This window comes from Pezoporus flaviventris, unplaced genomic scaffold, assembly GCF_033815535.1.
Source record: "Pezoporus flaviventris isolate CSIRO_AGI_PZ_B2104156 unplaced genomic scaffold, CSIRO_AGI_Pfla_v1 ptg000066l, whole genome shotgun sequence".
In the NCBI taxonomy this organism is placed as follows: Eukaryota; Metazoa; Chordata; class Aves; order Psittaciformes; family Psittacidae; genus Pezoporus; species Pezoporus flaviventris.
Window position 1 is genome coordinate 19,442,850 of NW_026892614.1, and position 27,649 is coordinate 19,470,498.

A 27,649-nucleotide genomic window follows, 5' to 3' on the forward strand; every position below is an offset into this window, starting at 1 on the left:
CATGATCCTTACCCTTTCTGGGTAACCATGTCAAATCACTTGTAGCATAGCTTGGGTTTCAAAATGTTTCAAGTTCCCACTGCAAAACCTGTGTATTTGTGCATACATATATATATATATATATATATATATGGATGCAGGGACATGTGCATTGGAATCTATCTATATATATATAAAATATGTTCTTTCTATGAGCAGCAAGAGCCACGACAGGTTTCTGGAACACTTGCAGTGGTGCTGTAGCCACTGACAAGCAGCTACACCTGCACAGTTGAGCCAGCAGAATAACTCAGAGACTTCACTGGCAAGAGGGAAAACTGTTTACTTGTCCCAGTAGCGTTGCTTGAGAAATTATGGATAATAGGTAAGTAAAGTAGCAGCTCAGTGCTAGACTGCAAGTACAGGCAAACAGACTGCAGGAGCTGGGCCTGTTCAGAGAAGACTGACAGGGTATCTCATTAATGCATATAAATATCTCAAAGGTGGGTGCCAGGAGAATGGTGCCAAACTCTTTTCAGTGACGCCCAGTGACAGGATGAGGAGCAATGGCCATAAACTAAAACACAGGAAGTTTCACCTCAACATAGAATTATAGAAGGAACATGAGGAAGAACTTTACATTGAGGGTGGCAGAGCACTGGAACAGGCTGCTCAAGGGGGTTGCGGAGTCTCCCTCTCAGGGGACATTCAGAACCAGCCTGGATGAGCTCCTGTGTGACCTGCTCTGGGTGACCCTGCCTTGGCAGGGGGGTTGCACTCCATGATCTCGAGGTCCCTTCCAACCCCAACCATTCTGTGATTCTGTGAAACACTCTGTTTTATTCTTTATTACTGCTGAAACTGAAGCTTAATTTATCTGAAAGCAGCTGGAATTTAACTCCCTTTGCTTCCGTCGCCAATTGACGCTACCGGTACCGCTGAGCTCGGTTGCTTAGAGCGAACCTGTTCACCCCGGGCCTGGCAGGAGCCCCACCGTCCCCACCGAGTCCGGGGCCCGCCTCGGACGTTGTTAATGGTTACGTCCACTCTCCCTTCATGGAGGTGCCGTCTTCTCCGTCAGCCTCCCGACAACGCACCGAGCAGCCCTCCTGGGGAAACACCGCCAAACCCCCTCAGGCGAGCCTGAACGCTGACACCTTCCATGGCCGCCAGAGGGCTCCCGCCCCCCGGTCCGTCGGCCCCAGCGGCGGCAACACCCCGTCAGCAGTAGGTTCCCAGTATCCTTCCGCCCGCCCCAGGATGCCCTGCACCTCGTCGCGGCCCCCCCCCGCCCGTTCAGCTGACAGTCTTCAAATCCACTCCCGAACAGCCAAAGGAAAGCCGCCGCACCGGCAGGGCAGGGCCGGGCCCCTCCGGCGGAGCCGCTTTCCCAGGGCAGCCCCACAAGAGGCTGCCAACAACAGGGCTCCCGCCCCGCGCCATTTCCCCTCACACCACTGCGGCGGCTGGCGCCGCGATGCGTGCGCACTCAGAGCCCCCGCCCCGAGCGCGGTGTGTGGGCGGGGCGGGGCGGCCGGGCGCTCATTTCCTCCTTGGGCGCCATTTTGTAGCGCAGAGAATCTGCAAATAAAGAGCGGGCGGGAGTAGCGCGCCGGGAAGTCTTGGTAGTGGGAACGCCGCGGCGGTGGCCGTCCCGGCTTCGGAGCGGCGGTTCTCGCAGAGCTGGTCGCGGAGGTTGGTGGCAAGTGTGAGTGGTGGCGGCGTTTCGCCCTCGATGTGACGGGAGCGGCCCAGGCGGCTAGTGTGCTGGGAGAGCGAGGCCTCCGCACCGCGGGCGGGAGGTGAGTGATCGTGCGAGCGCTCCTCCCCGCCCCTTCCCTGCCGCCGCCGCCTTCGCTCCCCCCCACCCCCCCACCCCAGAGGTGGCGGGGCCCGCGGGAGGGACCGGGCTCCTCGTGGTCCCGGAGCGCCAAACTGCGGTGGCGGCGGCTCCGTCCCTCACCTCGAGCAGGGGGCGGAGCGGAAGCAGTTAGAACCATTTTGTGTGAGGCCCCGAGCCCGGCCTGGCTGCTTCGCGGGGAGCGTTCTGCAGCCGTCACGCCCGGGCACGGCCGCCGCCCCCCGGCTGTGGGAGACGCGTTTCTGTCGCCCCTTGTTAAAGATGAGCGAGGGTGGGCTGTGCCCGAGCTACGGGAGAGCGGCGGCGCCGGAGTCTGTCGGACGCCTGCGGTGGGGCGGCCCGTCCGCGGCTGACGGGGGCCCTGTGCAAGAGGCGGGGCTGCGCGGCGGGACGGGGGTGAGAAGGCGCGGGTGCCGGCTTCAGAGCGCGGTTGGTGAGGCGAGTGTGAAGTCTGCTCGGTCAGGGTGGTGGTTTGAAGGTTCTCTGTCCTCCTCCCCCGTTTCGGTTGTCTGGAGCTTATGCCGGGGTTTTCCCTCTGGAACTCATTTTCATATCGTTAAAATAGCTGGCGGTTACTTCAGGTGTAACTAGTAAAGCAGCATACCTGATATTATTTAGCTACTTTGTTTCTTAGAGTATTTTTGAAACCTTAAATCCTGTATTTTCTAAGCTTCGTAGTAAAAGGTATACAGACTACTGGAGTTCCCAAAATTAAAATGCACTTCACATATTTCACTGGTTTTCGTAGTCAGTGTCATAAAAGTCTAAACCAGGATGAGATTACATAAAAAAAAAAAAGTTTCAGTGCCCATGACAGTGTTGTTTCGAGCATGGGGAAGGGTTTTATATTTCTTGTTGCCAGGAGCAGATATGCAGGAGTGGTGCATAGCAGCCATCGTTTCCCCAAAATCAGGAAAGTGCTTAGTTAGGATAGCACTGCTAAGCTGTTCATCATATAAATCACAAAATATAATCGTGTTAATTCCAGTCAGTTATACAGGAATGTTGTTTTCATCGGTGGTTCTTTATTGTAGAAAATAGCATTTCATCATGCTCTTGCAAAAGTTTTCTGACCTGTGTAGGAGAGAGGCATCTCTTTAGAGGAGAGCCAAGTGAGGATTTGCACAGTTCTTGAAAAGTTACTGTATTAAATTCAAAGTGCAAGTTACTGTATTAAATTCAAAGTTGTAATGTCTGTAGCATACAAATTAATCTGCCAACAAACAGCTAAAGCAAGTCACTGACAACTGATATCGTCGACCTGATGCTCTTAATGTTTCTGAAAAACTGAGTGCAATGGTAGAAATGTATAGTGATAATAACTTTCTCACTCATAAGTGCTACAAAAGCTGCTGCATGGAGTCGTGAGGTGAAATCCACACATACAGAAAGAGCACTAGTGTTTGCCTGTTGATGTGATCAACCTAGCTTTTCTGAAATAACCGGAAGAATATTTTTAGCAAGTGTGTTTTTCTAGCGCGTGATTCTATTGCTACAAGTGATAGTAGGTGGCAGTAAGGCGGTAACTTCTGTAACACAGTCCTTCAGTACTTTTGTGACTTTGTCTGAAAGCAAGAGATGGCTTTGTAACTGGTGGCAAGCTGGTTGTAGAGGTTAGAGTCACCAGGTCTGTTGCTGCTGTAGAGAACTGAATGTTGGAACCTTGCATGAGATCTGGATATACAGTGTTAGGCTACCCATAGAAGAAGCATCAGCCTTTGATTTCTTTCAGTCAGGATTGTGACAGCAATCAAGAGTTTATAATTGTATGCTGCTGCAGGGTTCACAAGTCTCTGGGGAAACTCACCTTTTTGGTTATTTGTGTGTTTGTACTTTTCTGAGGAGCACACAAATAATGACATCTGTGCACAATTTAATCAGCTGTAGTTTGGTGGGACATTTGAAAATCATGTTGCTCTCTGTCAAGGACTTAAAACTTCCTGAAATCTATGTGATTGCTTAAAAATACTGAAGGTGCTAAAAGATTAAAAAAATCTTCAGTAAAATTATAATGGGAGAGGTAGGCAAACCTAAATACAGTGGTCATGAGCATTCACCCTGTGATTTCAAGTTGCTCTGTGTTATTTTGGATGGCTGAGTTGGGCACCAGCAGTTTGTATCGATAGTCTCATGTACTTGAAAATGTATAAGGTACTTTCTTGGTAAAACAAGCTCAAATAAGGAACTGCATACAGAAGTTAAAGCAAAATGCTTGAGTAACTTCTGTGTGAGAGGGAAGGTAGTGGAAGTGGGGGAGTTGCCTGTGTGTTAGTAAGACTAGGAACAGGAAGCTGCTATTCATCAGTGAGATGCTTCTAATGAATATCTTTTGAAACCTTTCTGTGGGTTCTGATGTCACCTTTTGTGAAAGGCTTGGAAGTTGTTTTATCTGTACATTGTACTTGGATTTTGGGGGTGGTGGTGCTTATTTTTATTAACCAGGGCCCTTAGTAGAGTGCTGTTTATTTGTCAGTGGTTACTGTACACTGGAAAGGTTCTACTTCATTAGGTGTGTATTTGTTTGTCTTAGGATTTGGAAAAGTTAAATTAGTTCATTAGGTGATGTTGTGAAATACCTAGTCTGTAGTCTGTAAAAGTCTTCAAGAAAAGAGTGTCTTAACTACTTAAGAGCATTGTTTTTGTGAAGCTAAGTGGTTACAACCAAGGAGTTGACACATCCTTTTTCTGGTATACGTGCACTACAACAGCTTTACAAGTTTTTTTAATCTTATATGCCACTTCTGTGTTGGAAAGCATATTGCAAATATGAATGCCTCTAGCAAGCCTTGGATTCATTGTTACTTGCATTCTTATCTTTTATATTTTATATTATAAATCAATATGTAATCATAGTTTTAGAAAATATCATGTATTATCCTTTTGAGGTAAGGAAGAGTTTCCAGTAGCTCAAGGAAGTGCAAGTAGTTAATCTAGCACAGTGCAATCCTGTTATGCTACATACACAGTCAAATTCAATTCCTCTTGTGTGTATTCAAGGCATTTATTTGGCTTTTTTTTTTTCAAAAAAATGTTCACATGGGTTTTAAAATAACTGGTTAATGCTTCCTGTTTATCAGAATTTTTAAAGTAAGAGAATAAGGACTTGGAAGAACATATTATTTTGACATAACCCAAACATTAGCGGTAATATTCACAAATTATTCTTTCTCTTCCAAAGAGTTAGTGAAGTATTAGTATATAAGTGACTTTCCTCAAACCCTGATTATTCTCTCTTATAAAAAAACTGTTAAGTAGATACAGGCACATACGGAATGTCAGTTTGAGCTGAACATACATGGATGAAGTTGGGTAGTTTTTCCTAGTTAAATAGGAAGAATTGATTTGTGGTAGGCTTTTTAGACAGCTAAAGGAAGTTTTGGTTACCTTTTAGAAAAAAATGCATCTGTTGACTTCATATCTAGGTTACAGCAGCAAACTTGTCATGGTGGTGTTTTGTACTCTGGCTCTGCAATGTGTGAAACCAATATTTCAGTAGTCTAATATTGCAGATAAAAATTAAGGCTAGAAGTACAAGTTTCTGACTTGCTCAGCATTTCGTATAAATTAGTAACTATACTACAAAACCTCATGATTTATTTTTTTTTCTCCCCTTCAGAGTTCACAATGACGAATGAAGAACCTCTCCCAAAGAAGGTATGTTTAAAAATACTTAGGCCTTTACCCTCCCAGGTAATCATGACTGCTTGGTAAGTCATGCTTTTCCTTTTACTCCATAGGTTCGCCTAAGTGAAGCAGATTTTAAGGTTTTACCTAGAGATGAACTCATCCTAAGGTAAAGTAAAAAGCAATTTTTCCATCTCGGTATTTTAGTGAATGTTTAATGAGATGTATAGCCTCCCTTTTCCATTCCTTTTAGCATCCTTTTTTCTGAAAAACTGTTTTATCCTTTTCATGATGCATTCCTTTTGTGAAGTTCTCATCTTGTCTAAAACATTTTTGTATATGGTTTGGGGAAAAATCACTTTTTCCAAAGAGACAAAATCCTGAACAATATTTTGTAATACATGAGTAGGAGGTTCTTTCTTCACTTGTAACTTTAGAAGATATGGTTGCTTACATTCCTCTGCTAGATAGCAAGTTATTTTTAAACATCAGAAACATGTCAACTCCTTACTCCTACAGTAAGTTTTAGGTTTTCTTCTCAGCCTGTTCAGATATTAACAGTAAAATGTTAAAATGAAGTTTTCATCACCTAGAACTTGCATAAAGAAGAACCTGATCATCTTTCTCATTTTTTAGAAGGCTGAATGTCACCATGGAAAAAATAATAGGCAATCCTGTCACACAGACCACCTGCTTAAAGAAACTAATCTAAGCTGTTTGACTCTGTATATCTGAATTTCCTGACTTGTAACAAGGAGCTAACTAAACTAGGTATTTGGGGGTCATCTGTTTATCTGCTGGAATAGTTTGTGTATCTGTTTTGGTAAACTTTAACTCTTGGCTTTTTGTAAACTGTAATTTATTAGCATTATTAGGGTCTCAGATATTGCTGTTTCATGGAACGAAGATTAAACTGTAGAAATCTGAAGATAAAGTGCAACGCTTAGTATATATGATCAGCTACTCACTCTGCTGAGCAAACTATCCTGCCACTTCTGGGGTGACAGTTCTTGCCAGCGGAGTCAACATAGACCGGCTTCATATGTTTAAAACTGGTTTCTGCCTTCTGAGTATCTTAATTGTTTGGGTGGTAAAGGATAATGTATTTAAACAGTAGGAAAAAATACTTTTTTGATGTTGAGTGGTTTAGGCCTTGTGAACCTTTTTACAAAAGTTCGTATGCTCAAAAGTATTCGCAGGAATAGCAAACACCTTTACAGATTTACCTATGCCCTTACTTCCAGCTGTGAAATTCCTGTCAAAGTACCAAAGCATGGATTCTGTGCCACTTGCTTTCTACTTGAAAGTGTGAAAACAAAACAAACAAACAAAAAGTCAAACAAAAAGGGGAGGCTAAAAAAGGATTCTGACTGTAATTATTCAGAACCAATCATTATCAGTGATTAGTTGCTATCATAGAAGAGATCCATTTCCAGGATACATTGAAGTGAGAATGTGAAGGAATATACCCAAAGAGGTAAAGTATGTCAGCAGCTAAACTATGTTAATGAAGAGGCAGGAGAGAATTTGCTCATGACAGCTGTGTTGCTATCAGATCTTAATGCAGACAAAGCAACTTCTGCTCTCAAAAAGGCCACTTGATGGATTTAAGGAGAATAACTGTCCATTATACCCAGAAGTGGAAACTTAAATGCCATTTTGGCTATGTCCATTTGTTTGCATTAAGCAGTCCTGTGAACACTATGTTTTGTTTGCTTGTTGGGGTGCATATTTAATGGCTCTATAGTAAGTGCACCTTGTGATTTCATGTAAAACTGGCAATTACTACACTAACTGCTGGCTTCATGTGTAGGTTGGAATAAAATATTATATGTAAATGCTGTTTTAATCAAAGGCATCTCTACTAGTTTTAGACATAGAAAAGTGTGTGTTGAATGCTGCTGCATTGTCTTAAGATTTAGAATGCCTTTTTATTTTTGGTTCATGCTTTGGGGAGGGAAATGCATTTTAAGATATGAGCATGTGTCAGTTGCTTTTGGGTAATACATCCTCATTGCTGTACAATTGCACTGATAAGATACATATGTAGAAAATACCCTTTTTCATCACTTTCTGTGCCATAAATCCAAATTTCATTGTTGTTTTTCATGAAGTACATAATTCAGGTTTGCTCATTTTAGCTTCTGTTGACTAAACACGAGCAGGGTCAACAAAAAGCCTTTCAGTTCAGCCTTTTGGGAATTTCTGCTTGTCTCATTACTTGTTGCTGTGGACTCATTTCCTTCATCTTTCCCCTTCCCTTTAACACAGTAGCTACTTAGCTTGATTGTGTAGGAGCTTCTGTGAGGAAGAGCCAGGAACATAACAAAGCACTGTGTGGATCACAGCTAAAAATCTGATCGGTATTGGCCTGGTTATTTGAGGCACCCTGATTTACACAAGCAGTTCTGAGGAAATACAGTGCTTTTATTAAATGTCAGTCAACATGTACTTACAGTCATTTCTAAACTTATTTCAGTCACTGGACTTGCAAAGTTCAGTCTGCTTCATATTTTTAGAGAATGAAGGGAATTAACTAACCTACATAATGCTGGTCAATTACCTTCCAGTTCATGTGAGACTGTAAGCAGCCCCTTGAATGTAAATCAGATTCAGGACTGTCTAGTTCAGTGTACAGTTCTGTCTCTGTTCTTTAGTGCATTTCCAAGTAGCACTTAAATGAAGCTCTTCAGATTGCCAGTGTTTAGCTATCAGATTACTGACATGAACTGCTGAACAGATCAAGAAGCCAACTAATGAGTGAAACCAAACTGATTGGAGAAAAAAAGCTTTTAGCCTTTTTTTTTCCCCACTCAGGTTCACATATCTGTTTCTGAACTTTTAGAATGTACTTGGGGACAAAACTATTTTTCCTGGAGAGCCTGTAAAATAAGCTACCTGGAAAATGGTCAAAATGTGTAATTTTTAGGAATGCTATTTGTATAGGAACTTTCCTAATTTATCAGAGGTCTTTAATGGGTTCTTGTGTCTTACGGGGAAGTGGCATGCTTTTATGCAGAGGATTACAGTAGTTCTGGACAGTCTTCATCAAAGTTTCTAAGTGGATATAAAGACCTACTCTGTGGCATATGGTGACATTTGCGAGTTGACTTTTTCAGTTTCCTGATAGCAGTGGGCCCTAAGTGAGGCTTCAGGGCATACTAGCTTTTTTTGACATTTTTCTTTTTGTTAACTTGTAGCTCTGGACCCTTGGGATGTGGTGGAATTAAACTTGGTAGCTGGGATTTCTAGGTGATACTACGTCCACTGCTAGATTAGCCGCAACTTCTCCCGGCACATGACTTGAAAAATCCGTGACATGGCCTAGTGCACTCTGGATTTTCTTTTCCAGGAATTAAGTTCTTGCTTAAATACTAGCAGCTGTTGAGAAGTGACTTGGAGGTATTATCTCTGATGTTCTTGGTGACTGTGGGCAGGATGGTGGTGGTGTTTTGATCTTTGTGATGATCATGTCTACGTAGTGTTTCAGGTCTTCATTTCATTTCAGTCGCTCTTTGTACAGCCTGTATTAACAATTTTGACAATTACAGTTTTCAGGCTGTGAGATGTAACTTTAAAGTAATTCTGCAGCTGCATTTGAAGCCCAGCTCTTTCATTAAATGTAATTATTTCATGTAAAAATTAAGTTCTTTCTTTCCCGGCTTGGTATTTAGTGGACTGTTCCAGTTTTACTTTGGGGGATTGAAATCTCTTGAACTAATAGTTCAGGAGTTTTTAGTGGTCAAATGGTGAAACTTCTGTTCCTAAGAATGTTCCTTTTCAATCAAAGATAAGCTGAAGGGTTAAGTGGGAATACAGAAATTTTCTTCTACAGAGCTTGAGGGTTAATTGATGCTAACTTCATGTTCAGCTAAAGAGATGAAAGATTTTTTTGCTGATAAAAGGAATAGATCTTATGCTTGCTTTTGCTTTTCCCAGTGAAGTGATCTCAACGGCTGTTACAGATCTGATGCTTCTTAGGACCCTTTAATGGGCTGTTTGAATTCACTAAATAGTAAAAAATGATCCAAAGTTAACTTTCTAGTTTTGACTGAGGTAGTAATGTAGGTTATAGAGTTAAAATAGAGCAGTTACCATGAGTCTGGCATAAGATAGGTGTCAGGAACAAAGGGTAGTTGGGAAGGGAGGGAACCAAAACTTACCCCTTCTCTAATGGTAAGCTAATACATGAATTTGCTTCACAATGTGGAGTTGTGCCATCATGAGGAAGATACATAATTGGGAGCAAAGTACTTCTTTAAAAACAAAACCCAAAAGCTGTCCTGTGAACTTTGCTGGTAAGGCAAAGCTTTACTGCAGTCTTTGATTTGCTACTGATTTGATGATTTCTGTGAAACGCAATGCTGTTTTCAAGTGTGAAGCTTTCTGGCTGTGGATGAATTGCTTAAATAACGTGCACTCACAGAGTTAGTAAACTGTTTGGCTTCTGGCTCATGAATATAATCAGAATGTAGTCTTGACTTGAATGAGCTGCTACAACTGCTTAACCTCGACTGCCAGTTGTAGTATATTGTAATACACTTCTGCATGTCTTGTTCCCTTGGTAACACACTTTGTGTTATCTTTATATTATGACTTCTGTTACAGAATTGCTTGAATTGTTCTGGCTTGAAAATGAGATGTATCTTGTGTACTTTATGTGGATAAATACGTAATAAGTGTTTGATCCCAATGTTTGTCCAAAATATTACTGTGTTAAGATATCAGTTTTCCATGTTGTGATGCACAGTTACTTTTTTACTCTTTTGAGATACAGAGTGGATTTAACCATTTCCATGATTCAGAGCCCCTTTTTAAAAACCTGGAATTGCCATTTATGCACTTGTATGATTTCTTGACATTTTCTGGTTATGGCATGAATGTATACTCTGAAAGTTTAAGTTTAGATGCCTTGATTTAATAAAGTGAGCTTCAGAAAATTTTTTTTTCTCTTCATCTCTGCAATAGGTGGAAACAGTATGAAGCATATGTGCAAGCTCTGGAGAGCAAGTACACAGACCTTAATTGTAAGTTAGCCAAGTTTCAAAGTGGTACAAGTTACCTGAATGCTTGTATGAATCGGTGTTAAAGTAATATCAGTTTTCTAAAACTGCTAGAAATGAGATAATCTGTATGTCAGTTACTTGTCAGAAAAAATCTGTTTCTTTTCTAGTGTAAGTTTTCAGTCTTTCCCAACTTTCCTAGCCGCTTATTTTCCTTTACAGATCTTATACAGCATCCAGAAGTCTGTTTTTGCATGTGTAGGAGCATCTGTACCCAGACAGTTGGGGGGGGAAATATCTCAAAACATAACTCCTCAAATAAGTACATTTTCAGGACTTTTCTGTTAGAAAGGAAGTGTTATCCCCCATCAGAATTCTGCATGCATCAGTGACCTTGCAAGATTGTAAACCATGTGCAAGGAGGAATAGTTTATAGAGGTATAGGTCTAAAATTAGTCCCCAGGTAACACAGATAAATAAGTTGCTTTAACATTCCCAGTTTCTCGGTTTTGGAAACCTTGGTATGGAGTATGGGCTGTAGTAATCAGTATTATTGAATTATTGGCAAATGATTATTTAGAAATAACTTGTTCTGAAGCAATTTATGTTCTTAGTTTACAGCTGATCATTCTCATGTAATTAGAAAAAATAAAAATCTTAATTATTCCAACTTTTCATTGTATACATGACAAGTAGGAGAGGAATATATATTGTTTGTATCATGCTGTTTGCATGTGTTCCTGCTGGAGTAATTTGGCAGTGTACTGTGCTGCCTTCTCTCATTTCATACGTAAGCTTTTCATAAATCTTCATGGATCAGAAGGATGCCAGTTGTGGCTAAACTGCCATTTTTGAAGTTCTCAAATATCTTGCTGTTTCCTCATGGAGTGTTAAAATGAGTTTGAGGATTGATGACCAATAGCACTGTTTTATAGACTGTGGATTGCTTTTTGGCAGTGTAGATTTCCCTCCTGCCCTAGACTTAAGGGCAGTTCCAACTTCCCAAGTTTCAGAGCGCAAGTTGCAATAGTACTAGGTTTTAAGCAAGCAATTTAGAAGTTATTCCTATATAAACATTTTCAAAGTTTTAAGGAAGGGTTGGAAAGATGTATTTAAAACCAACTGTTGTCAAGCTTTTCTAACACTTAATGATATTTTGATTTTTTTCTTAAGCTTACTGTAGTCATGCATATTTATGACTTCTGCTTTTTGTGAATTTGGTTTTTAGATTTGTTTAGCTGTCTTTAAAAACTGTTCATGAGAGGATGCTGTAAGACATGTGCTTTTTGTGTGTTATTGTATTAGCTAATGATGTGACGGGATTGAGAGAATCTGAAGAGAAGCTGAAACAGCAGCAGCAAGAATCTGCCCGAAGAGAAAATATTCTGGTGATGAGGCTGGCAACTAAAGAGCAGGAGATGCAAGAGTGTACTGTAAGTATTTGGAAAAGATGAGTTTTCAGACTTGCAGGCATATCAGCTTTTGAGCCAGTACCCATGTGCTATGTTGTCATATATGTATAGCATCATATTTTCTGTGCTTAAAGAAATAGCAGGGCACTTAAATTTCCACTGAATTAGTAAAGATCACTTCTTAAAGTTTGCTTTTTTAATTATTAATTATTTCAGTAGATTTTCAGCAGCACTTGTGCTTGAAAGGACTTCCTCTTCAGAACCACACTGATTCTTGCATGAACCGTGCTTGCTTTCTTCAAGCATTTATCAGCTGTGCATATTTACCAAAGATGTTACTTCTGACTACCAGATGGATGCAGGAACAAATTGAAACATAAGGATAAGATTGAGTTTGCTGGGTTTCATTTAGGAAGCTTTAGGCTGATGTGTGTTGGATTTGGATAACAAGGGTATTGGTAAGCTTCTGCATCTGTTTGGATAGATAGGGGAAAGAGCTACTGACTTCCAGGGGAAGTTCTTCTGAAATTGGGCACGTCTCTTCGGGTTTCTGATGTTCGTTGTACTGAATGCCTTTTCTGTTGCTGTTTTGTTTCTCTGGTATTTCTGTGGGGTTTCTGTGACTTCTGAAACTATCTTCTACCGCTTTGTGGACTTTTGAGCTTTTCTGGATTTCTTAACATAAATTTTATCTGCTACTTTAATTTGGTATTTCCTGAGGGAAGATTGTGAAAAGCTGCTTATTGTTAATTTCTGAAATACTTACAAGAGTTTCTCTTATTTTGTGGCTTTTCTCTGTTATTTTCTTTCAGCCTTCCTCCCGCGCCCCCCCCCCCCCCCCCCCATAGGTTTTCAGAGCTCTCAGGTATAGTAGTGTGACAGTTACCTCTGTACACGGTGTTTTCACTACTTTTAAGACCATAAGATGATGTTAGTTCACAGTAAGAGATGGTATGAAGAGAAAAGGGGCTAAAGCACCTAAAGTTTGCAGTGGCAAAATATGAATCACAGAATCACTGAGGTGGGAAGGGACTTGCAGTTTGTCTACTACAGCCTGCCTACTCAGAGCAGGATCAGCTGGACCAGGTTACTAAGGACTGTGCACAGTCAGGTTTTGACCATATCCTAGAACGGAGACCCCAAAACCTCTCAGGGTGACCTGTGTCAGTGTTCAGTGACCATCACAGAAAAAAGCGTTTTCTTATGTTTTAAGTTGAATTTCCTGTTTCAATTTGTATCCATTGCCTTCTGTGCTTTCAGTGGGCACCATTGAGAAGAGCCTGGCTCTGCCTCCTTTACTCCCTCTATCAGGTATTTATGCACACTGATAAGCTCCCCTTGAGCTTTCTCTTCTCCAGGCTGAACAGCCCTAGCCCTCTCAGCATCTGCTTGTATGTCACATGCTCTAACCCCTTAATCATCTTCATGGCCTTTCATTGGCCTCATCCTAATGTCTGTCTTGTACTGGGGAGCCCAGAACTGGACCCAGTACTCCAGATGTCTTGCCAGTGCTGAGTGGAGAGGAAGGATCACCTCCCTTGACCTGTTGGCATCACTTCTAATGTAGCCCAGGATGCTCATGAAGATCTGTTCTGGTGCTATCCCACACCACTTCCCTAGTAGTAAGACTAGTATATTGATTCTGCTTCTCTTGTTAGTTCTGCTGGTAAATCCTGCCATGAGGAACAGCAGAACAGCAATAATAAGAGGTTTTGTTCTTTTTTCTTTCTAACTTCTGAGCATATCACTGAAACAATAAATAATAAAAAATAAAAAGAAATACAAGTTTTTAATCAAAACAAGATTTGAGTGTACTACTTTCACTTTTCTGCCTATTTCTAAAAGAATTAGACAAAAATTTCAGGTATTTGAGTTTTGACAAGATCCTGAAGACTTCTAGGATTTTTGGTTGCACTTGTAGATATTTAAAGCTATAATGCATAGGCTTCTCAGAATGTGTTTAGAAGAACTTCTGAAGAGCTTTTATTTATTTTAAGGTACTAAAAATCAAAGAGGAGGAAGGGGAGGGGGGGGCGGGAATGGGATACTGAAAAGAAACAAACCCAAGCATCTATCCACCCAAGTGACTTCTGTTTTTTCCCGATATTGACGCAGGAATAACATCAAGGATGTGATCTTCATAGTACACAGAGATAGGAAGATATATCCTTGAAGAAGGGGTCTAGAAGCTGTAATAGAGACATTGGCACCTTCAGGTGTTTTCAGATGTAAACTCTGAAAGACCACTTTGTTTATTAGTATTAGATATTGGGTTTTCTTTTGTTTTGTATTTTTTTTTTTCCCCAGTGAAGTAGCAGTAGCAAAATCATGTTGGCTGAGATGCAAAGCTAAGCTGTAGGATACTAAATCATTTCACAAATGAACAAAAATGTTCACCCTATGATAAGTTATTTGACATGTCTAGTTTTTAGTTCATAAAATAACTTCTAGCATAGTTAAAATTTTTTGTAATCCATATTGACATGTAAAATATACCAGTGACGTTATTTATATGTCAGCCTTTAATGTTTCTTGTCAAATATCAGTTAGATGGAGCATTTAACATGTTAAGTGTCTTGCATGTTTATTGTTCATATTACTCTTAATGCATTTTTGAAACGTATTTTATACTTACAAAATTGCCTTATTTAAACTTGAAAGGATTAAAACTTAAAAATAGCATGTTCAAATGATACTTGCTGATAAAGACATAGGGAGTTTAGTGATTTTTATGTAAAACAACTTGCTAGTTAAAATGTACTAGCTCTAAGATAAAGTGTGACTCCTAGTTACTGTTTTAATTTGTAGCCAACTTTTAAAAAGATAAAATACATAAAAGCCTACTTCAGCTTACAGAAGTCACCAGTCATCATCTTGCAAGTGTAGGTGTGCATGTCAGAATAGCTGTGGCAGAATTGTTGTCCTAATTCTGTATCAGTACTCTTTTTGAAGAAACTAGGTGATAGTTGAGTGCCTAGCTCCATTCTCACTTGTCATCTGTGCTTAGTCTAGCAGCAGAATATATGGATTTCTTTTGAGCTGGGAGCTTCCTGAGAGTGTGACTGGTGTTGCAGACCTACTCTGCATAGTTTAGGGTGGCTAACTAAAGGGCTGGATTGAAGTTCAGGGGTTTAATACTTCATGTACCCTGCTGGCAGCAGCCTTGAGCTACCATTCCCCTAGCAGGAACAGCCCTCATAAAAGAGGTTGCTGCTGTTAGGGAAGTGCAGGTAACATATTGGCTACTATTTCTACATAAAGCTTTATTTCTGGCAGAGAGGGGTGATCAAGTTATTGCTACTTCAGGAAGCCTCCCAAGCTACTGCACAGCTACTGTAGCTCAATGAGTAGACAGGCATTTGGAAATACTTGCTACTTAAATAGGTTTCCTATGGAACAGGTAACGAGTAGAAGCTCCCTGTGGGTGCAGTTGGATTGTAGTACCTACATGGTCATTACTCAACCTACTTGTGGTTTAGGTTACAGCTGTCTTGTGTTTTTTCTCATGTTTGTTTCGCAGTGTATTCCTTGTAAGAAGAATATGTAGTTGTACTTACTTAGAGTGCTTACATTTTCTGTTAAGTACCTGTGTTCTGTTGGTTAAATTCTTCATGTCAGAGGGTCTGTTCTTTGTGTATCTTTGTACAACTTCAGCTGAAAAGATTCAGCTGTTCTAAGAGTATGTGAGAAGCATGGGGGGTGGAAATGTTATTGCCTGTCATAGCAAAAGAAAAATAATCCACCCAAACAAGATTCCCTGCAGCCTGATGTCCACTAAAATAACCCTAGTTTTATGTTATCCTGTCTTGGGTTAGAGCAGAGAGAAAGCTGATATCAAGGTTTTTATAACTGTTTGTGGAGTTGCATCCCTATCTGTCCATCTGATGGGCTTTTGAAAAATACCAGCCAGAACGCGCTTTTGTGTTTTGGAATGTGAACAGCCTGTAGACTTTTTAGGTGTTAGAGTGGGCATATCCTGGGGTCTGGCATTAGAGAGAACTATTCCTGTATATTCAGCTCTATCCTGAAGTTGTTCCTGACTGCAGGTAAACACTTCTGCTCCCCACACTTTACCACTTGGAATATCAACATGAGGGATGTACCAGAAAGTGGTTAGAGGGAGCAAGAATGGGAGGCTTGGGCTGAATAAGCAGGAAGATGAATGGAATAAGGAAGCAGGCAGAAGGTTGGGAGGTATGGGATTGCTTTAGGAGTGGGTCCTATTGAGGATAGGTTGCTAGGTCTGGGTGGGTGAAAAACCTGGCAGGTGAGACCTCTGGACTTAAAACTGGAGGAAGGGATAAAAATTGAGTTAGAAAAACTGGAGGAATAAATGGTCTTCAAGTCTGGGGAGGGAGTGAGCAAGGATTGTTCAGCTTCAGCAAATACTTTCTCCTCTATTGTTTCAGGAACAAGGTGTTAAGTAGAGCCTGTGGAGTGCTCTCTGCATGGCCTAGGGGCCTGAGCTAGATATCCAAATGGCACTGTCCAGGAACTGACGTCAGACAAAATCAGCTGGGTTCTCTTGAGTGTTCTCGTGCATTTTTGGCATGAGGAAGGAGCAGGCGGCAGCAATTCTTTGTGCCACTGATGCAAGAAAGCTGTTATGGTTCTTAGGCTGAAGTCTAAGAGGGAGGGAGCTGGGCCTAAATAAGACAAGGAACATGGTCTGGTTTTATTTTTTTTGCCTTATTTTGATGCCCGTCTAAAAATAAGTTGCGAGCAATGTTGCTGTAGCATAATTCTATTCCTGGAATGCCTTGCCAGCTGGAGTGTCTCTGTACGTGCAAACATCCATTAAACTAGCTGGTTTGCCTTCTACTAGTGCTAGTCCTTGCAAGGAGTTCACAGGTTGTTGAAATACTACCACTGGTGCAAGTGTTGGAAAGATGAATGGGTATAGAAAAGACAAGAACAATAAATTAAATAGATCTTTTTTCAGTGAGCAACATCTTGTACATTCACTGAGGCAAGGGACCCATGGGGGTAAAATGTCATGTAAGAAATGTTACGATGAACTTAATTTGGACTTTCTGTTTTGAAGTAATGTTTGTAGGTGAGTTCTTGAGTAGTTTAGACCCTCTGTGTTTCTTTTTGGGCATATAAAAGTTTGTATGTTTAAAAGCATGGTGGTTATTTAAATTTTTAAAAGTAGCTAAACATTTTTATTTTGGTAAGATCAAATCAATGTGGAGTCAATGGAAATAGTCATTTCAGTGCCTTTGAAATCACTTATTTGAAATAAAAATTGTTGCTACTTAATATATAAATTAAAACTTGTGTTGTCTTCAGTCAAGAAATGACTGAGGTCACTATGCATTAAGGTAAATAGAATGTACTTAAGTATACTTTTTCTTTACTATTGCTGTGTAAAGACCCCATAACAAAGTAACTGTACATGAAAATGGTTAAACTAACAGGGCTTTTGACTCTGCTGCTTGTCCCAAGTAAAGCAATGTGTGAAGGGTGAGCTTTTGCTTCTGTTTTGCTGGTGGTGCCTTATACTGTTCATCAGTGAAACTGTTGTTGTCAAGTCTGGTTGTGTGTGCAGGAGGAGGCAACCCCCCAACTTTCAGTTAATACTTGTTTCTTAATCTCGTGTAATTTTATTCATCTCTTGACGAAGAAGAAATGTGTGTGATACAAGGAGCGTAAAAAACTGAATCTAAGAATGGAACTCTGGAGGCTGATGTGATTTTTAGTGATTAGCTAAACTAAATACATACCGTTTAGTACATCTTATTGTCTGTTGTGATGGAATTAAAACGTAAGAAACTTAAAAAACGGAATCCTACTTAAATCCATCCAAGTTTTGATTAATTAATGTTGTATTTAATAGGAATTCTCTTGCAGTTACTCCTTCTGAAATTTTGACTGTATTGTAAGTCTTCTGGATTTTGAATTGTAAAACTATAAATCTTCTGGGTTGTGGTTATTGCAGGAGAATCAAATTAATCCAAAATATGTTTCGTTTCTGTTAATGTTTCTAAATTATTTTGTTTAAAAAAATATGCAGACTTGCATTCCTAGGAATGACTGTTGCATTTCCAAAAAATGTAAAAGTTTTTAAAAACCTTTGTAGTAGTTGCTTAAAAATACTATGTGTCAATATAGACTGTAATATTCCATGCTAACTTTCAGGTTACATGAAAACCAGCTGTCTGTTTTAAGCAGATAACTCTCTGAATATACTTTTTTTTTCCCCTCAAAGGAGTGCAGGCAGATACAAAAGACGGGGTATATTCTAGTGTTCCAGTCACTGCTTTGGCGAATGTTACCCTATATGTAGAAACCAATTTTGAAGCAGCAAGAGGCGGAGGTGGGGGGAAAGGCCCTTGGAAGTTTAAGCTTGACAGGTGGTGGGATGAGGGATTGGGTGAATATGCACATTGATAGGTGCAGGTGGGCAAAAGTGACATGTTTTTTTCCCTGCATTTTTCAGGTTACAGTGTTGAAAGAAGGCAAGCTTCCTTGAAGTTATGTTTGGAATAACTATATGTATCTAAATGACATTAAAATTTTATTTAATGTTGTAAGGATAACAGTCTTTTTTCTTATTTTATGCAGAATCAGATTCAGTACCTCAAGCAAGTCCAGCAGCCTAGTGTTGCCCAGCTGCGATCAACAATGGTGGACCCAGCCATCAACTTGTTTTTCCTAAAAATGAAAGGTGAACTGGAACAGACTAAAGACAAACTGGAACAAGCCCAAAATGAACTGAGTGCCTGGAAATTTACGCCTGATAGGTAAACAAAACAAATACTCCCCAGTCAAGACTTCCCTGACAGTCCCACTACGAGAATGCTATGGTGGGACAACCAAGTACTCGTTTCCACACCAAGACTCAGACGTTTTGAGGCAAAAGCCAGATTCTTATACTGTCCAGCTTGTAATGCTTAATGTAAAACTTACCAGATGAACCTTGTGTTTCAGCTTTTTTCTCCCCCTTTGCTTCAGAGGCCTGACGGCGTCGGACTATTCTGAAGAAATGGCCATCTTCGAAAAAAATCTTTTCTAGAACATGTAGACATTTGCGAAATTGTTCTATTTGAAGAAAATAGAGGGAGAAACAGAAGTCTTAAGTCTGTGGCACACTGTGTCTACAGACAGTTTGGAGGAGAGAGAACCTAGAGATTATAAATCATGAATTGAACATGTAAAATTCCCGTAAAATGTAGAAGTGGAATATGCTTCGCTCTTAACCTTGAGCCTAGTGACTTAGAGACACTGTAAGTCAGTTTTGCCAATAAGACTGTGGACTTCCTGCTTGTTCACTGAACTGCTGGGTCAGAACTCGATGAGGTGAATTTTGCATTAAAGAGTTTACTTGCTAACCACTTTTGAATAGCCATGAGTGCTATTTGATATCACAACAGTGGTAGTGTACACATTTGACTGTTTAGCCTTTGGGCTCTCTAGCACTTGAAGGAGCCTTAAGTCAATGTTGCTAAATAATGAACTGTTTCCTGGATGGTTGGTAATACTGTGGACGCCTCAAAATTAGGACTGTACAAAATGTACGTTCTATTTAATTGCAGGTTTAAAATTGCTGGAAGCAATATATTTGATCACAACTAGCATATAGAAGAAAAACTGGTTGTGATAAGTATTTCACTGCATGTTTTCATGCAGAAATGAGAATTTTTCGATCTTCTCTACTAAGAACTGATATCAAACGCTCAATACAGAAGGCACACAATGGCAACTGTCTTCAGTGTTGGTGGGGTGTTTTTATTCCTTTGTACACCTGGGGTTTTTTTGTATTGCACTTCTATATAAAATGTGCCTTGAAATAGTTGTAATGCATAGTTCAAGGAACACTACTGGTTATACTGTTGTATTGTGAAACTCCTGGGACGAACGAGAATTGAACAGGTTGTTATTTCTGCATTGTCTCGTTCTCTGAAAACAAAGTGAGTATTTTAACAAACCAGAAAAATCTAAATGCATGCACTTTCCTTGGTGGAATCAGTGAAGGAGCCTTTGCTACTCTTATTGATGCCTCTGTTCTGTTGTCCCAAGTTACTTGTAAGAGTAGCATTCTCAGACAGTGGGGAGTGTGTGTCTGAGCTCTGTAAAGTGAAATGCAGATTTGATATGGCATTTGTTTTTTTTTTTTCCTTAGCTAATTGAATTCTATTTAATAATCTGAGGTTTTGATTTTCAAAACAGTTGGGTAATGTTTTATGACTCAGTCTTATCCCAGAAAATTCATACTTTAAATTAAAAAAAAAAGACATCCAGCTGTCACAGAAGGTGATGTATTCTAACTGTTTTGATCACTTTGATTAAGATGGCATTACATATTTTTTTAACTCAGAGGTATCTTAACTCAGAAATACCTTAACTGATTGTGCTTCAGATGATTAATATGGGATCGAAGAGTAGTGCACTTACGCAGGTCTATTTTTTTTGCATGATAATGACTTAAAAGCAAAAGAAAAACCTACAGAAAAACTTTACCTTTTTAGAAGTGATACATCTGGAATGATTTTGCTATAGCAGTATCTAAGATTTTAATGATCTAGCATCAGACCAGAGGTAAGATTTGAATTAATAAATTGTTAATGTGTTACCAAGCCATTTGTAAAGCTCACTATAAAGGTATGCCATGCAGACTGCTTGTTTTAACTTGGAGTTTAGAAAATTATTTAATACATTTGGATACAGGTTGGTTGTTTTCTTAAGTCTTAAGACTCTAAATATGTGTATGCATATATTCATATGTTACGTATCTGTGAGGAGAGACAAGTAACGTAACACTTTTTTTCAAGCAAAAGTATTAAAATTTTCTTTCTGTAGCTCCAACATACCTTAATAATAATCATATAAGTCAGTGGTGTGAATGCGCATAATTCATATATACGGTAGCTGGAGTACAGGAAATTAGAGTTATTTCCTGGTTAATAATTGAGGCTATCTTAAACAACTAAAGGTTTTGTCTGGTTTTGTTATTTGTGGAAAAGAAATGATGACACATGTAAAGAACTTAGAGGATTTTTCATGCTTTTTTGCATCCTGCTCCCCGCATCTGCTTTATTTGTCCATCCTTGTATGCAACTACTCTTATTTCATGGCAACTGACCTAGTTTATCGAATAGATGATGTTCCTAATCAGATCCCTGAATGGTGCTCAGGATAACGTGTTAACTGCAACCCTGAGCCTTAGCTGTAGATAAAGAGGTACAGTGTAATCGTTGATGGCTGGGAGTAGAAATAAAAGGATATGTAATGAAGGGAGTGGCTGTGCTAAGCCAGTTCAGCCATCATTAAATGTAGGTATACATTTGCAGTAAGCCTAGTACAACAAACACTAGTCTTCTGAAATAACCACTTATATTCTTACAGGTTTTGTTGCATGCATGTTCAACAACGTCAAACTTAGTTTTACAGCTGATAGTTACTGATTTTATATTTTTGCATGTGTTTTTTTGTAAATTGCGAGGAGAAGTTACTTGGTGCCATACTGGTTCAGAACATCTGGAAAAATTTTAATGGGAAGAAATAGCATTATAGGTAACTATGCAAATTTCTATACAGGTAATAAATATTTTACATTTTGGCAGGCATTAACATGAAGAAATTAATGGGATTCTAAAATTGTCCCAGTTCCAAGGTAACTGGTACTTGCTAATTCTGCAGTTGATGTTGTTTTGTGAAGAGAAAAGCGTTAAATGACTTAAGCACTGTGAACTTCTTCAACTTGTACAGTAACAGGAATTTGCAAATGGCTAAAAATCATGGCATGTCTGCCTAACAACTTTTGGGGTATGTTACATTTGGTTATCTCCAAAGTGGTCCTGCTATACACAGAATGAACATCTCTAAGGAAACTTGCATCTTAAATGTGTGACTTGGACTGTATTAGGTCAGCACAATTTAAACTTCAAGGACCTGGCATTGGACATCACATCAAGAAAGAAAACAGGTTGCTGCCTTTAGCAGATTTTCAGGCTTCCAGGACTTTACACAGCCAGATTCCTTCTGGAGCAACCCATCTGAAAGATTTGGGAAAGTCAGTCGGAAACGTTAAATGGGGCAGAGTTGGCAGAACTTAAAAGTTGTCTAAGGCTTGAATGCTTAAAAGGTAGTTAAGGAAATTACTATTTTAAATTCTTTTGGTTGGGTATTTTGGTTGCAGGAGAGAAACATGGCTGTGCATTGTAGCGGAAATTTCCTGTTTACTTTTTTAACCCTCAGGTTCTTTTGATCTTTGTCACTTGTTTAAAAGCAAACACACAAAATGAAATGACCTTCTTGGTCTTAAAAAGTAATGCAAGTTCTGCCACTGAATTCACAATAAACTTGTTCAAGTTTGGGTTGTTCTTTAATTTTTTGTTTGGCAGAACTTCTGTAGAAAAGGACAGCTTTATTATGTTGCTGAGCCTGTCAAAAGAACTGTTTGTGGTTGCTATCCTGACTCTGGCAGATGAAGAGTCCTAAAAGACTTTAATTTTTCTCTTTCATGGAGTCAGCTGTATTGCCTATATATTAATTTGCATACTACTTCCTATAATGCTTTACAGTGCAGTTTTTATAATGAAGATTAAAGATGTGTGATGTTATTCATTTACTAAATTGAATCTTGTTGGCTCAGTTTTTTTTCCGTTTCCCATTTTTTTTCCCTGTTTCCCATTTCTTTTGGAAAACAGATATCCTAATGAGCATTACTCATGACTTAAAATCTGTCATTCTAAAAGAAGTAGATTAATAATACATTCCTTCATAAATTTCCTGCCAATGTTTAACTACATTGTTTTCTCCTCACCATGCAAGATGTGCTTAGGAAAAGCTGACCATAAAAATCATGAAACTGACTGTGTACATTACTGTCAAATACATAAATTGAGTTGAAAGCCAGACATAATTTTTTTAAAGGAGAATACCTGGGCAGCATTCAAAAGAATGTGTAAACCTCTTAAAGAAATACAGATGTCACTATGAGAAGTTAAGTGGGATTTAATATTCCCTCCCAAACAACTTTCTTTTCACCCAAATGTAATTAAATTTTACTAGTATAATAAAAGAAGAATGTTTTTGTTCGTAATTCAGTTTACACATGTAATTTTTATGCAGTACTTTATCTTTTGAATTACAAGGCACATCTTTAATCAAATATTTAACTTCATTGAGAATTAGTACATGCAATATTGTGCATACTGATAATCCAGATGTTGGTATCAAAAAAACAATATGCTTATTCATATTTGCAGTAATAAAACTTGCCTTCCGCTTTATGGGACAGCGAAAGAAGATCAACTGGCATTGGAACAGCATGTGGTAACTATAGGGAGACTTTCTGCTATGACAATTATGTTGAGGCATAATGTTCCTTGAATTGTGACATGCAGAAATTGCATCTCCTTTTTGTCTGTGATTGTGATTGCGGAAGATTCCTGCAGGTTTTGTCTTCATTTTGTGATAGATGGCTCTTTCCTTTGCAGCCAAACAGGCAAAAAGTTAATGGCGAAGTGTCGAATGCTTATCCAGGAGAATCAAGAGCTTGGAAGGCAGCTGTCCCAAGGACGTATTGCACAGCTTGAGGCAGAGTTGGCTTTACAGAAGAAATATAGTGAGGAACTTAAAAGCAGTCAGGATGGTAAGGGATTTTTTTAAGAAAATGGAAGTTGCCTTGCAGTACTAGTTTAATTTCCTGATGATACACAACTGTAAAACCATCTTTGCCAGAATGAAAGGACAACATTGAGTAAGATATGACAACTGTAAACCTTTACTGGTAGTATTAATAATAAAAAGACACAAAATAAACCACCAAAACAACTTTGGGGGACTTGGGATTTACAGCTCCAGTAATGCAGTATTTTAATTTGAAACTCCAGACTGTAGGCTTTGCTATTTAATAAGGAATGTTGAGACTGCACATATTATTGGTGAATTGGTAAGATGAAAGCTATTAATGTTGCATGAAGCTAAGCATGCACTGAGAACAGAATGATTCTCATTAACTCTGACTTATTTCAAAATAATTTTAAAGGCAAATCATTGTTGAAACTCTTTAACAGTGCTTAAGTAACTCAGGTGAACTAAAATAGTTCATTTGTGTTAACAGTCCAAATTTTACAGTATTTGATTTATTTTACAATAAATCAAAATTGCCTATAAGCTCTGGCCTCTTGCATAATTTAAATGAAGGAGAAAATGCAAATACAAAGAAAACCTTTTATGAGAGTTTTGCATAGAATCAGTGTCTTTTTGGTAGACTGTTAACAGGGTAGGTTACCTGATCATTACAGTAAGTCTTGAGGAATGAGCTGTTTGGGCATCATGTAAGCCACTGGATATGTATTTGTCTTACAGCTGAAGTCTAAGATAGCATAGACTTGATTTGGCATTATCCAAGTCTGATGTATCCTGTATTTTTAAGGATAATTCATTCTCTTCCCCCCCAGTCCTATTTTTGAGAAAGTAGCAATATAAAATAAATATTTAAGGGAAATTGCTTTTTTTTTTTCTGTGTAGTGACATGTTGTTGGAATAGTTACCTTTTACTTCTTAACTGCTGTTTAGATAATGCAATTAATCTAAATTTATCAAGCTCATAATTTAAGCAAGTGTGGACATAGCTTAAAGATTTTGCCTATCAAGTACAGTATAGTAAAGTAAGCTCCAGAGATGTGTTCTTTAAGCACTACTGCTTCTTCCTCTTATCAACAAAGATGACAGTAATCCTGCAGTAAGTTTTCCTAATGTTTTTTTCTATAGCAGCAAAAAGGCTTCAATTTTATGACTTCTTACAGTAATAAGCAGTTTGTATTTTGTTTGCTGTCATATCAATGGTGCAGTTGAAGACTAAGGGAGTTAGTGTTTCTTATACTGTTTTCAGGTCAAATTTGTTTTGCTTGAAAATAGAGTCCTAATTGTAAATCCTTTTAGTACATAAGTACTAAAACACCCTGTTGAATTAGTTCACACTTTTCTTAGAAAGAAGGTGTTTTAGTGTCCTGTTATGTGGTATTTAAAGGATTTAAACCAGTAAGAGCTGAAACGTCCTTGAAATGTGACTAAAATCTTTTTGTTGCTGAAGAGACTTTTGTAATTACTTGGATGTATTCTATACAGATGTGGTTCATGGTCACCTTTACAGGATTTCTGCTGAGGTTTTGTACTTCAGTAAAAGTACATACATGAGGTGGTTTTTGCAGAATATTAATTGTTGGAATTGAGCTGTTTTCCAGATATCTTCCTTTCTTGCCCAGAAGTTATTTTTTTCTCATACATTTTGAGTAGCATTTTAAAAAATATGTAGATTATAGTTAAGCATTTTCTCCTTCAGAGGCAGAGTATCTAAACCAGTGCATGCCTGATGGCTGAAAAAGTCTGTTGAAAAACCTCAGCATAAAATGTTGAGTTGTAGGATTTTAATTTTTTTTTGAGATTCAAGCTATGTATGGGCTATTAAGTGTTTGCAACAAATGTGTTTTCTTTATATAGAATTGAATGACTTCATCATCCAGCTTGATGAGGAGGTAGAGGGTATGCAGAGTACCATTCTAGTTCTTCAGCAGCAGTTGAAGGAGACTCGCCAGCAGTTGGCACAGTACCAGCAGCAGCAGTCCCAGGCATCCAACCCAGGTACCAGCAGGACTCCATCTTCTGAGCCTACAGACCAGGGAGAGGCTGTGGGTAAAGACTGCAGCCGTCTGGCGAACGGACCAAGCAATGGTAGCTCCTCCCATCAGCGGACGTCTGGGCCTGGTTTTTATAGGGAGGGTAGCGGCACGGAGGATGACTTCCCAGCTTCTCCAGGGAATGGTAATAAGCTGTCCAACCACTCTGAAGATAGAACTGGTAGAGGAAGTGGTAGCTACATAAACCAACTCAGTACTGGGTATGAAAGTGTAGACTCTCCCACTGGCAGTGAAAACTCTCTCACTCACCACTCAAATGACACAGACTCCAATCATGATCCTCAAGAGGAGAAAACAGTGAGCATGAAAGGTAACAGAACTGTGGGTTCTCGACATGTCCAGAATGGTTTGGACTCCAGTGTAAATGCGCAGGGTTCAGTTTTGTAACATTTTTCTGCAACATTTTTATACAGTGTCATTTAAATTGGGAGAGGATACTGTCCAGAAGCCGTTTAAATTAGTGCATACTTGTCACAATTTTGCCTTTTTTGTGGGTTTCTTTTTGCTTCAATACCTCTGCCTCTTTGGAAATTTTAACAGTTAATTACATTGAATGTTGCTAAGAGGACGTTTGTGTAGCTCAAGTTATTTTTATATGAGTTAATGTGAAGTTGAGATGGAAATTATTTCCATAAAGTATAACATAAATGATGTCTGTAAAAATCTGTGTATATCTAGAACCTGTGCTGTGTAAGGGCATTCTTACTCATACTGTTATACTTAGCACCACCTTCAAGATTTGTCATAATAGCTGTGGGTTTACGACTGCCAAGTTTGCCCAGTACAGTAGTTTTATCACTAAAAGATGGACTTACTAAAGGAGTCCTGTAGTAGTTTCAGTGTTAATTAAGGTTTCCCCACCATACATCTGTGCATTTTCTCCTTAGGTGACCGAATGTTTATGGATTGTGTGCATAGTTACTCAGTTTTTAAGAACTGTTGTATCCTGTTTATGCATATTGCTCTGTGACTCCAATATTATCTTACCTGTACTGACCAAACCTAAATAAAAAACTTTTAATAATGTAATTTCCTCGTTGCTCTGCATTGGCTTATGTGGCCTATTTGTGTGCGGTGTATTTACAGTACTTGTTTTTTTTTATTTTAATTTGTTCCTGTGTCAATCCTTTCGGATCAGCCTGATGGTGCTTATTCTACAGGACTTTTCCTTATTGACAGATAAGGAAAAGGAGGAAAAAAAAGGGGGGGGGGGAGGGAGGGAAGGGGGGGAGTTTAAAACTTTGGAATGTGGCTTTTCTAAAGATTAAAAGTAAACCCAGAAACCTAGAAGTATCCAAAAGGTAAATATACAAATTAAACTACAAAGCTTTGAGTTGGTAACTCAGCCTCTTTAAACCAGATGTAACTCCTGTTGTTTTTTTTAAATACTTACCTGAGGGAGCTGACTTCTTAGTCAGAGCAGAGAAAAATACCTTTAAGCATAGTTTTGTTGTTCAGTAGCAGTGAGTTCTGAATTTCTCAGAACCTGAATTTCTGGTGGTTATTTTCTATCTACTAGCTCCATAATTAGCAAGATCACAAAAGGGAAATGAAAAGCACAGGCTTTTAAGCACTCTTCAAAGGGAAGATGAAAGTACTTCTCAGTTTACTTTTGGGTAGACTCAAGTCTCGTTTCAACATTGAAACTTGTAGATTTTGCGATTACCGGATGACTAACCAAATTTTGATATGTAGCCACTAAAACAATAGTAAATAGCTTTATATCTTTGCAATTCAGTGTGGAAACAGACTTTTGTAGTTTGAAAGCAGTATTTCTTCAGAATTCTGGGACATCCTTGAAATTGTTTCACATTTACACAGTTAAATTCTTACATTATAGAAGGATTTCTGTGGTACCATTTTTAAGTGGCATGTTATATGAATATTCTCATCTATGGTAACACTGTCCAAGACAAATGCATGTAATTAAAATACTGCTAGCTTAAAAAATGACTGTTGGATGCTAGTCCATGTACTGCTGCTATTTTAATTTTATAGGGCTCACTTAAATGTATTAAAACTACTTAGAAGTTGTCACTCTGCATAAATTCCATTGGTGGTACCTGGTTGTTTTTTGAACATTATTTTAGCCCTCATTACCTGAAAACCAGCAATTACTCA

At 39.0% G+C, this 27,649-nt stretch overlaps 1 protein-coding gene across 3 annotated transcripts; it reads left to right on the forward strand.

The window, feature by feature from the left end:
- The first annotated feature begins 1,516 nt into the window (after window positions 1-1,516).
- WTAP (WT1 associated protein) lies at window positions 1,517-26,564 on the forward strand. Of its 3 annotated transcripts, none has more exons than XM_061471469.1 (8): window positions 1,517-1,781; window positions 5,457-5,494; window positions 5,578-5,633; window positions 10,433-10,491; window positions 11,773-11,900; window positions 18,447-18,625; window positions 23,324-23,478; window positions 25,332-26,564. In XM_061471469.1, exons 2-8 carry the CDS (start codon window positions 5,465-5,467, stop codon window positions 25,913-25,915), a joined length of 1,191 nt encoding a protein of 396 aa, XP_061327453.1. In that variant the 5' UTR covers window positions 1,517-1,781; window positions 5,457-5,464; the 3' UTR covers window positions 25,916-26,564. The 3 variants fall into 3 exon arrangements, 2 of the variants coding, with proteins under 2 accessions (XP_061327453.1, XP_061327454.1); XM_061471470.1 differs by having other exon boundaries at window positions 1,519-1,674; XR_009746594.1 differs by lacking the exons at window positions 23,324-23,478; window positions 25,332-26,564 and adding an exon at window positions 21,446-22,457 and having other exon boundaries at window positions 18,447-19,181.
- The last annotated feature ends 1,085 nt before the right edge of the window (window positions 26,565-27,649 follow it).